A 12,062-nucleotide genomic window follows, 5' to 3' on the forward strand; every position below is an offset into this window, starting at 1 on the left:
TTATGATGAAAGGAAGACCAAAAGATTAATTCAGAGCAGGAAAAGCGCTGTAGAGCCAGATGTTAGTAAGGCAGTGATGGTAAGGCACAGCTCAGTAGCAGGTTTTTCAGAATAGTTTGCAGAACAAAGGGAGCTCTGCTCTGCTCTTACCCCATTACTCTGAGTAGAGTGAACGGACTGCTCACTGGTTGAGGAGCAGGTGCTGAGACGGTCTGAATCCTTGCTGTGCGGGTACTGGCGAGAACTCTTACGCTGCAGAGAGTCACTGTCCCCAGGAAAAGTGATGGAGCCAGGGCGGCTAGCTGGGGATACTTGTACTGAGCTCCAAAAAGAGCCTTTATGAAGTGGGCTGCTGGGTGTTGAAGCTTCCTTGCCAAAAGACAATGCAAAATTACATGAAACATGAGAATTTAGAGAAACTGTAGCTCTATTTACTGGTTTCCCTAACGTTAGACGACTGTCTTCATTGTTCTCATACAATTTTCTTGGAAGTCCATTTGTTAATCCACTAGAAAGCTTCTTGCTTCCATCAAGTGCTTTTGTCTTTGGTAAAGATTCTTTATCCGAGACACCAGTCTCTTGACCTGCGATAATCTTGTCTGTATTGATATTTGTAACATCTAAGGAGAAGTTGAGGGGTAATACTGCGGCACTGCGAACAAACATACCTGATAATTTGTCTGCCTCTGCCATAGCGGAAGAGGAAACCAGTACAGGGGAGTGATGTCTGACCGGCTGGGGAATTCGGGAGGGCCTGGATCGGCCAGACATACTCAGCCCACTTGTGTTGGTAGAGCCGCTGTTAGAAGTTACAATGTTGCCACCGTTGCCATTATTTCCACCAGTGTGATTTCTGTGGTATTCAATTGGTGATGTGAGGGCTAAAAGCAAAACAAAAAAATATATGCATTCAAAGAAATTTATATACAGATGTAACTTATGGGTGTCATTATACAGACCCCATGCTTGAAGTAAGGCAATTATCAACAAATTACTCAAATAGACTGAAAATAAAGTTGTATAGTGGATTCCACTTTGCTTTCCAACTTTAGAAAACAAATCCACACAAGAGATGAAGAGATGATTTTCATGTACAGGTGGATTCTGTACAGTTAATTAACTAGGATATTTTCAAAAATTAGTCATTTGGCAAGTGAGAGGACTGTAATTCTTAATTAATTAGTGTACTCTGAATTAGGGAATTTTGTGTTTGGTTTATTACAATACTCGGATTGCACACCCAAATGTTGTTCTTCCAAGACTAACATGCAGGTCCAATGTTTCATTAAATACATGCTCTCGTCTCCACTTCTGTTTCTCATTACAATAATCTTAGCCAGCAAATTAAATCTCATCATTGCAGTTAACTGCCTAATGACACACTGGTGTGCCTAGCTCATTGGTTCCCAAATTGTGCACTTAGGCTCCAAGGGGTACCTTAGAGCACTTGCAGGGGTGCCTCAGGTTTGTAGTCCAGAACCAATTCAAATTATTTACGGACAATGAAACAGGCAATATCAGTGCTTGTGGCTTCCAATGATAAAATATGTGGGTAAACAGAAGACTCGCCACATAACCATACCAAAGGATCAAATTTAATCACAACTTATTTAAATTAATATTTTTTACTGAAATTCTCATTAACAAACTTTTGGCCTAAGGGTGACGTGAAAAATATTCTCATACTGTAGGGTTCTATTAATTCAAAAGTTTGGGAACCACTGGCCTAGCTTGTACTTCACTATGCATGCCTTCACACCTCCATTTCTGCTGATGCCAAATGGTGGTTCTTTCAAAAATGCATCAATCTTGCTTTGCAAAGCATGATTGAAAACTAGCTGCATGTACCAAAACAGAGTTATACATCGGATTTTAGAGCTGTATTTCCACTGCAAAATTGCCATTTTATGATTTATAAATTATATACTAGCCTGTCAAAAGGACATGTAGTGGTTTTTATGGAAATTAAATATGCAAATAGTTAAAATATTTACTTCAAACAGAGAGCAGGTTTGCTTTGAATCACACCACAGTGATACATCCATTGTATTTGGTCCTTTTGCATACAATATATTGCATGCGATCCCAGCCAACCCTTTCTGGCTTGCATGTGATCAGACATATCTTCAATGCAGCTGGTGCAACTTGCAGGTTCGAGTGCCAAGCACATGAGCAAGCATTGCAACAGACCAGATGTCAATTTGCTCGCTTTTTATGTGATTTATCACCACAAACGCACGAAAAGTGACCAAATTGCATGTGAATGTCCCTAGTATATGGCCATGTTAGGACCAGCTGCATTGAGCTGCATGTAGTCACACCCATGATTTAGCTCTATAAGCATATGGGATGCAGCATACACATGCAAACACACTGCTATTGCAGGTAATTTGAGTGCAGACACAACTGTATGAATGGACATCATGGTCCTTCAATGCCAACTACTGCAGCTGTTAGCATTGGAGTTAAATATGTGGTTACCATTTTATGCTGCATTATCACCTTAGTGACATGGTTGCAAAGTGGAGATGCGAGTGTGCGGATTGCTTAGAGAAGACATGTCCAAACTGTGGGCCTCCAGCTGTTGTGAGACTACACATCCCAGCATGCCTGCCATAGTTTTAGCACTCCCTAAATAGCAAAACTGTGGCAAGGCATGATGGAACTTGTAGTTTCACAACAGCTGGAGGGCCACAGTTTGGACATGCCTGACTTAGAGCATCCAGAAACAGAGATGGTGCTAGTCGCACTGGAAATATAATATTTGATACAGATTTGTGACCCCTTTTATGATGTATTTACTGTATGGGTTTACGGTTTTCCCTTGGATGATTTAAATTTTATAGGCGGGGGTGCTACCATGGACACGGAGCAAGGCAATTGGAGAAGAAAAGGATGGAGTGTCCCTGGGTGGTGCACAGAAGAAAGTTTACATAAAATATAACCTTTATTAGATTCTTTAATAAAATGTTGCGAAATATTGACATACAAATATCAATACACCAAATAACATAGACAATGTGTTTAAAAAGTATACTTCATCCTCGCACAGTGGCTGCACTAACTTCCCTGATATATATTTCACTTTTTTTGTAACAGCAAACGTTATACTTGTGTTTTTGACAAATAAAAGGGTGTTATATATATCGGCTGCAACCTCCTCTTATTTAAAGTATATTATTTGCCTTTAATAAGGTTTATAAAGAAGACAACTGTCTAATATTTAAAGAGATGAATGCAGGGTTTGCAGTCTGGTACGCGGACACATTGGTTTCAATCTAGTGTACAATATCGGGCAGTGTGTACTGCTCTTAGGTCCAAGTTGGTGGACAGAAGATGTGTATTAGTGCTGACTACTGAGATCCCTCGAGCTGGCCAGGTACAGGGTACGGACTGAGTTTCCGACACTGCGTCTCCTGCCGCTCAAAGGGAGATCATTGGCCGCGACCGCTGCTGATTGTCAAGTGGGGATCGGGGTGTGTGCGTGTAACACCTCTGATACCTTCGCTGCTCTGGGAACAGATGGTGATGGGCACCACAACCACCGCTGTTCTGTTGACACGGACCCAGTCGACACTAGGATTAACTTGTAACCTTATTTAAGTATTACCACCTTTATTTTCAAGCACAATTTTCATAGGAAATCGAAAGCACTGTGGGGTACAATAACTGAGAATGTGGTTTCTGATTGGCCTTCCTGATTGGTGCATCCCATAGCCAAGTTGATAATCAGACAAACAGTGTTGTATTGTGGGATCCAGGGAATCAAGTCCTTGGTAAATTGTTAATCATTCAAACAAAGAGTGTAGCATACAGTTTACAATTTTAAGCTTCACCTGTAAAGTTAAAGCTTTACACACCATTTATAATTACATAGTTTAACAATAAACGTAAAAATATATCTTACCATTGAGAAAGTTAAGCTGATTCTCTAAGATTTGATTGATTTCATGGATCCATAGCTGTCTTACAGCTGGGGATGTAGAATTCAAAATATACCTTTCAGTGGAATCTGCAGACAGCAGTGCAAACTTGCAAGGATCACCGTCAACACATTCCTCCAAACTAAGGGAATTCACCTGTTGGAAGCAAAGTATATTATATTAAAGATGTTTACTTATTTTTCAATTCGCAATCCCCAATTGATTAAATTTATATATATTAATTTTTTTATTCTACAGCAGTAAGAGCATTTACAGTAGATTAGCCGTTTACTTGCTACACAACTGCAGCGCTGTATGAAGCTTATTCAATTACTGCCCTGTGGAAAGCCCAGAGGGTGCACTATGCATATCCTCTTGCAGCTTAGGGAGCAGAGAAGAAATATCCATATTAAGTGCAACCTCAGGGACTTATTTTGTAGTATAATTCCATAGCTCTGGGCACTTAACTTGGAAACTATGAGATTATGCATGACAACTGTGGGTTTACCGCATAAGAAAATAATTGAATAACGCAGCTCTAAGTGTTAAACCCGGAAGCCACAACTGTGTGGTAAGTACCACGGATAACGCCCTGAGGAATAACATACAAGAACACCAGTTGAGAGAAAAATCAGCACCTTTGCGTAGCCAAGGGGGGTATTCAATGTGGGGTCATGGCAGTCGAGCTTGCTCGACCGCCGTGACCCGGTCCTGTTCTCGGTCAGCTTGACCGAGAACATGCAGGCGGGATTCGATGTCCCGTCTGCAGCGGGGCTAGAAGGGGGGCGTGGCCGCGAGTTTCGGCCGGGAAGAGGCGAGCTGCAGCCGGCAGCACGTCACTTCCCAGCCGTTCTCGGCAGAACGAGCCCGACAGCTTGTGATGTCGGGCTCGTTCTGCCGAGATACCCTGCTCAATGCTGTCAGGTAAGACCGCATTGAATAGGGCCCAGTGGGCATCTCCCCGACAGGAGATGCCCGCCGGTGATTGAATATCCCCCCAAATCTGAAGTTTTTTTTCCATTACCACCCATAGACACCTGCAGCAAAACATCAGATTACTTCCCTTTTCAAAATGACTTTCAGAATGTTTTAAAATCTGTTTATTATTTTTCCAACAATATTACAAATAGCATTGCCTTTTTATAAAGTATTTCAAAGGTTTACAACTAGCATTGGAAGCATTGACAATAACAGATTTCCATATATATCAAACAGTCAATTTACATATATTAATTCATCTTCTGTTGTATTATCATTGTGGTAGAATACCAATCATATTTTAATAAATGATGCTTGGTAAATAATTTACTCTTAAGGTGCATACACACTGTACAATTTTTTTGACCAATTTGGTTGAAAGACATTTCCATTGAACCCAGTGTCCTGGACGAAAGATGTTGACAAAAGATATTGTCAACAAACAAACGATGAATGATGATGCGCATACCCGCCAGTTGTTCATCAAGATTGTTCGTCAACTGTGCATGCAGCTCAATTTGAATATCTTTCAAAAAGAGCCTATAAACTGTAGCTAGATCTTTCTTCTTTCGTCTGTCGTCAATATCTTTAGTCAACATCTTTAGTCCAGGACACTGGGTTCAATGGAAAGGTCTTTCAACCAAATTGGTCAAAAAAATTGTACAGTGTGTATACACCCTTAGACCTTAAGGCCCATAAAGTTACAAGGAAGTGGGATCTGGGCAGCATCTGCTGCTGTGTGCGGTGTAAAATATTGTGGAGAGGGAGACTGAGGCACATAGGCTCCATACAAGTTCTAGGCAGGCATTGGGTTATATATATATATATGATGTGAGAAACACTTCTGGGCAAGGGGAGCTTAAATACCAGTGCACCTGTAACTCTCAGACAGACTCCTCTATTTTGGATTCTATTAAAATTGGAACACGTTTGTGGCCCTCTATGGGATTATCACCCCAGCATTTTTCAATTACCAATATGCGAGTGCCGGCCAAGCGAACTATATATATATATGTGTATATTTATATGTGTATGTATATTTAGATTTGTCTTGATAAAGGGGCGATACGTTAGCATTTAAGACTGATGTTATGCTATTTTATTCCTCAGTGCTGTCCATCCTCTCTCTCTCTCTCAATATATATATACACACACATATATATAGCGAGCAGTCTGGCACTTCTCACTGGCTCCTGCTCCACTATGTTACCTTGGCCTGGGTGCCCGCTTATCCCGGAGAGTGACTCCGGTGCATGGATATAAATGAATGAAGTAGCGTCACTCCAGGTACTTAGTAGTGGAAAGATATTTTACTGTGTAGCGATGCTGACATAATGTCAGAGAATGGACGGCACTCAGGAAAATATATTGGAATACTGCAGTCTTAAATGCTAACAATGCATACATGTATAAGGTCCACCGGCAGTCAGCATGCCGATGCGCCCCCCAACTCTACAGCCTAACAGTCCCCACCCCTTGTTTTTAGTACCCCGGGACCCCCAGAGCCTTAATCCAATGGCACTTATGTGGTATAATATGTAATGTAATGTGGTATAATATGTAATGGGCATTATGGTATGTGACACAATGTGTAATGGGCATTACGATATGTGGCACAATGTGTAATGGGCATTATGGTGCATGGCACAATGTGTAATGGTGCAGTGTGTCTAAGGGGCTCTAGCTGGCGTGGGGTATCTAAGGGACGGACACAAATTTTGTACCTAGGGGTGGCCCCTAAATTCACCCCTGCCTTTGGTGGTATACTCTGCTTATCAGAATACGTAATTTTTAACAATATTTGATGAACAGAGATAAGGAAAGGTGGGGTTGGTTTTGTCCATTGTACTAAGATGAGCTTCTTGGCCGCAGTTAAGATAATGGATAATAAGGGGGTAATGGTCTTATAATTTGGTCCTAGATTCCAGTTTGTGTATTGAAGGTATAGCATCGCTAATGGATCAGGGATTATGGATAGAAAAAAAATATGACAATCCCAGAAATTTTGGAAAAAGGATGCATTAGACATATGACATTTTAAATATCTACCCGATTCCCCTTCCACCAGGGCCGGCGCCACCACTAGGCAAATCTAGGCATTTGCCTAGGGCGCTGGCCACTGGAGGGCGGCATTTTGTCCCCCGTGCCACGGGGGTGCCTATCCTGCGGCGCTGTGTATTTAAAGCTGGCGGCAGAGGCAGCGAGGGGTCCCTGCAGTCATTAAGAAATAACGAGCGCTATCCGCCGGGCTATGCGGAAGCGCTTCTGTTGTGAAAACACTGTCCGCACGCTGATTGGCTGAGATTCAGCCAATCAGTGTGCGCCGTGCGGCCAGTGTTTTCACAACAGAAGCGCTTCCGCATAGCCCGGCGGATAGCGCTCGTTGACTGCAGGGACCCCTCTCTGCCAGCTTTAAATACACAGCGCCGCAGGACAGGTACCCCCCCTCCCCTGGGGCGCCCCCACCCCGACTCGCCTGGGGCACTCCGGTGCCTTGCACCGGCCCTGCCTTCCACCATATATTTCCTTTGAGCTTGTGATATATAGGTTCTATTTAAGACTTTATAATGTGTCTCCTATAATACCCCTTTCACATCGCACTTTTAAAACGGTATATTGCCGTTTTTTTCCCTTTTTAAAACGTTTAAGGGTGCACTGTGAATGCACCACAGGCAATTTACCGTTTTAAATTAACTGGCATTTCGAACCGTGTAAAAAGCAGAGTCCTACACGGTTCCTTGCCGTTTTTTGTGCAATGTGAATGTGTACAGTTTGTCTGAAACGGTATTTCAGGCAAACTTCACAAGCACAAGCACAATCCCACTGCTATACAATAGGTGCGCGCCAGTGGTGTCCAGGTGTGCACCACTGGCGCAGCACCTCTACGGGACACCCCCGTGACCAGCTTCTGTCCCCCCAGTCGTTGTCCCCCCCCCTGTACCTGTGCTCCGGCGATCGGTTATCGTCCGTACAGGGCTGCTCCTTCTCATCCGTGCCCAGCGCACTGCCATCCTCTGGGGCTTTGCCAGAGGAGAAGTTTGTGTGGCCGCTCCTCCTAAAGGCCCCGTCCCGGTACTGGGGGGACGAGGTGTCATTCTTCTCCTTCTCACCCACTTGGCACTTGTTGGTGTCCATGGTGTGAGTGCAGGAGGCGGCGAACATGCAGTCTCCCCTCTGCGCCTCTGCCCCTGCGCTCAGCTGCTCCAGCGCCTCCATGCTCAGCCCCAGGGACACGGACACCGCTTTGCAGATCTCCTTGGCACTGTCAGAGATGCCCTCCGCGGCCAGCGGGTAGCCTTCCTTGGTGGCGTGCTCTGAGCCGACCTCCTCGGTCTCCAGCATCCCTTCCCGGTCACCCAGGATCTCCTTCAGCTCCGTGGAGCAGCCGCTGAGCTGAGGGTACTGAGAGACCTCGCTGCGGGGAGCTGCCTCTGGCTGCGCTCTCCAGCCGGGTGATTGGCTGCCTCGGGGTTCGGACCAGGCGGAGAGGGGCTGTGGCTCCGGGTGTTCGCTCCAGCTGGAATGTGGGTAAGTGGCTGCTGGCTCTCCCCAGATTGGAGCCAGCTGGGACGCCTCAGGTGCGGCTGCTGCTCTGCGCTCACCTTGCAGCGCCTCCCGCACGCTCAGAAAGAGGTTCTCAAAGGCTCCCCGTATCATCTTACCGGGCGGCTGCTTGTATACCCCCCCGAGCCCGATGTGCACCTCCATCGCCCTCCCGGGGTCAGGGTGAGTGCCAAGGAGAGTGCCCGCCCACCCCTCTGCTACTGCTGCTTCCCCCGTATAGTGGCCGCCGGCTCCCCCGTATAGTGGCCGCCGGCTCCCTCCCCCCCCCCCCCCCCCCCCCCCACACACACACACACACACACAACCCACAGTGGCTCTCACATAGCACTTGAAACGTGTTCTGGATGAAACGTTTCAAGTGCTAGAATGACACTTAACCGGTATTTGAAACGGTAATCTGGGTCACTGTTAAGGCTCTGACCCGTTTTAATTACCGTTTTAAAATACCGGTTTTTAAACCGTGTCTGCGATGTGAAAGGGGTATAACACTACAGTTCGAAGGTTTGTCTATGTTTTATCGAAGTGTTTAATGATTTTCAGGACTTGGGAAACCAGGGATATCCTTCAACCAAATTAATCATATTTTATCCCAGGTTTAAAAATTCCCTTCTTTGCCAATTACATTTGCTTATAGTCTTGTATGATATGTATGAGTTTTTGTGTATTCTATAAGTGAGACTAGAGGGTTATTAAGCCATTGCCTAATATATATCTGTGCTAAACTATGTATATAATGACGTACTTGGAGATACATAAAAAATGTATATTGCTTAACTCAAGTTCTTCTCATAGTATGTAAAATTGAAGTAAGCTTCCACTTGGATAAAATACATCTTTTATCATACATAGTCCTTTCAATTTCCATACCTCATACCAGTGGTTGTCCATTCCTGGTGGAAAGAGTGGATTTCTACAGAATGGGGTGTATGTGTAACACTGGCCAACTTGGTTTAATATTCTATATAGATAAGAGAATATCTTCAGATCTGGGGCACCCAAGCCACCTTTGGATTGGCTCATAGATAGCTTATTCCAAGAGATCCTAGGTTTTCCCTTATGCCATATGAATCTAGTAAATACTTTTTGTAGTGTTTTTATATCATGTTCACGTATGGCAATTGGTATCATCTGCATAAGATATGATATTTTTGGTAATGCTACACTTTTTATTACAGCAAATTAAAGTACTTGTGCACATACATACCGGGTGACCTATCATGCCTTTTTCACTTACAACACATAAAAACAAGAGCATTCTTGTGTACCCCAGTCTAACTTATGTTTCTTCAAGGCAGACACCTATTTTAATAGGACTCCTCGTGAATTACTGGTATTGATCACAGACACACATTTACAATTAGTTATTTGTACTCAAAACTGTAGACAATGTCGCTCTATGGGCTACTGTAGAATGAGTTTGGCTCAGGGAGTTATACTCCATAGTTAGCAGACTTCTTCAAAACACTCCTAGACAGGACCTAGGGAAAAATTTCTTAAAGTGTAAAGTTTGGAGAAAGTGGAAAGGGATAAAGTACCACCAATCAGCTCCTGTCATTTTTAAAAGCTGTGTTTGAAAAAAATTAGAAGCGGATTGCTTGTTATCAACAATCTTGCACTCCAAGTAACATACATATGAAATATCGAAAGAATGTACAGGCCTCCTGCCTAGATTGTAGACTCCAAAACAGGTGTTTGCGTTAAGCCTGCAGCCCTGGCATTATTCTTAAATATTTTAATGTTTATATTAGAATGTATTTTAAGAAAAAATGTGAGAGTGGAAGGCGATGGCGCCTTTTACCCATCGTAAGCTCCATACACACTAAGAATATATTTTAAACAATAGCGCTCATCTTGGCCCTTCTGAGAGATATCACTTTTAATATGGTCTTGTGTGTACACTCAATATCGTTAAGGATGCATGCTCCTGCGGGTCGTTGCGGATGTCCTCTGTCGTCTATATATGCAGATCAATTTGACTTTATTGTCAACGATTGCATATACTTTCAGTGTGTATGCACTATATCGGTCCCCTGGGAGTTCAAGGGAAATTGTTGATAATATTGTCTACTGTGTACCTGGCTTTATACCATGTTTATCACAGTAACCCACACATCAATATATTCCAGTGCACATAATGATTACTAAGCTCTGGTAAAATAAGATCTCTAAAAAATGGAATGTAGAAACCTACCTTAATACTATTTTTAAATAGAAAGCCCGGCATAGAATATCCTCTTTTTTTATCTAAGGGTTCACTGAAGATTACTATTTGTTCAAAAAGGAAGACCCGCCTTTCTTTGCAGCGTGGTAGAAGTCCTGTGTCTTGGTCAGTGACAAGGAATGTATCCTGAAGCAGAAGCTTTCCTTGAGCTACAATTTTGCCCTGTTAAAGAGAGGAAAGTTAGCTAAACAAAGGAAAGACCTCTCAACGTGAGATATTATTGCTCAACTTGAAAAACATAACAGTTTGTATTGGAGAAGCAATAAGTGGCCATATCTATCTACACACACACACACACACACACACACACATGTATACTGTATATATATTGCATGTTATTTCTTTATTCTCTAAATAGTTCACAAGCCAATCACTAGTGGTTTGTATTATTTCAAAATCCACGCGTCCTCCTGCCGCCCCACTGTGTAAGTCCAGTGACAGCGTGGGCACAGGATGGGGTGTACTGACAGCCGATCTCAGTACAGGTGGTGAGCAGGTTGTCTGCGTGGCAGGGGACTGGATGTGGCTGGAAGATCTGACACGCTGTTCAACTCAGCCACATCCAGTCCCCCCCACCATGCAGACAGTCCACTCACCTACTCTGGTGAGCGGTGTATCTGCTTTTCTAGCCACCTGGGCATCGAGCATAAAGTGCCCCCTGGGCAACGGGCATAAAGTGCCCCCTGGGCAACGGGCATAAAGTGCCCCCTGGGCAACGGGCATAAAGTGCCCCCTGGGCAACGGGCATAAAGTGCCCCCTGGGCAACGGGCATAAAGTGCCCCCTGGGCAACGAGCATAAAGTGCCCCCTGGGCAACGAGCATAAAGTGCCCCCTGGGCAACGAGCATAAAGTGCCCCCTGGGCAACCAACAGAAAAGCATGAAATGTCCTGGCATCCAGCACAAAATGCACCTGTGGCAACCAGCATTTAACACCTGCAACGAGCATGTAGATAAGCAGCACATATGTGGTATAATGTGTACTGGGCATAACGGTGTGTGCTATAATGTTCATCTTCTTGCGTGGTTTGTATATGGTCTCTTGATAAGCATCTAACCAGTTATTTGTGTCACAAAACCTATTTTGTTCATTGATATATGGAATTAAATTTATTTGGAAAAAAAAAAAACAATCTTAAAAATAATATTAAGAAAGACCAGAATAACATTACGTCAAACCCTTGCAGACGTCCAACATTCATCATGTCGTTACACCGTTTTGGGATGATACACATGACTTCAACAGCTTTCTAAACAGACAAAAAATAAAAATAAACGTGCATTAATTAATAATAATAATTAATTAAAAAGTAAACAAATATACAATGTTATGAATTTGTCACCTGTTTTTCATTAGTATTATTATTTTCACATGTA

The 12,062-nt window shown here is 43.4% G+C and overlaps 1 protein-coding gene across 5 annotated transcripts in view; it reads right to left on the reverse strand.

Annotated features, from left to right (window-relative positions):
• TRIO (trio Rho guanine nucleotide exchange factor) overlaps positions 1–12,062 on the reverse strand; it is a 270,904-nt gene that overhangs the window by 74,198 nt on the left and 184,644 nt on the right. For 4 of the 5 annotated variants that reach the window (XR_014474954.1, XM_083188252.1, XM_083188251.1 and 1 more), the window contains exons 45-48: positions 11,858–11,935; positions 10,657–10,848; positions 3,908–4,079; positions 151–881 (exon numbers count right to left, since the gene is read on the reverse strand). Coding sequence is in view for 4 of the 5 variants with exons in the window: in XM_083188252.1 (XP_083044378.1) it covers positions 151–881; positions 3,908–4,079; positions 10,657–10,848; positions 11,858–11,935 (1,173 nt within the window). In the remaining variant the exon portion in view is untranslated. The remainder of the gene's footprint in view (positions 1–150; positions 882–3,907; positions 4,080–10,656; positions 10,849–11,857; positions 11,936–12,062) is intronic. The other variant, XM_083188253.1, reaches the window with a different exon arrangement.

Source organism: Crinia signifera, chromosome 5 (genome assembly GCF_055691185.1).
Source record: "Crinia signifera chromosome 5, ASM5569118v1, whole genome shotgun sequence".
NCBI classification, from domain to species: Eukaryota; Metazoa; Chordata; class Amphibia; order Anura; family Myobatrachidae; genus Crinia; species Crinia signifera.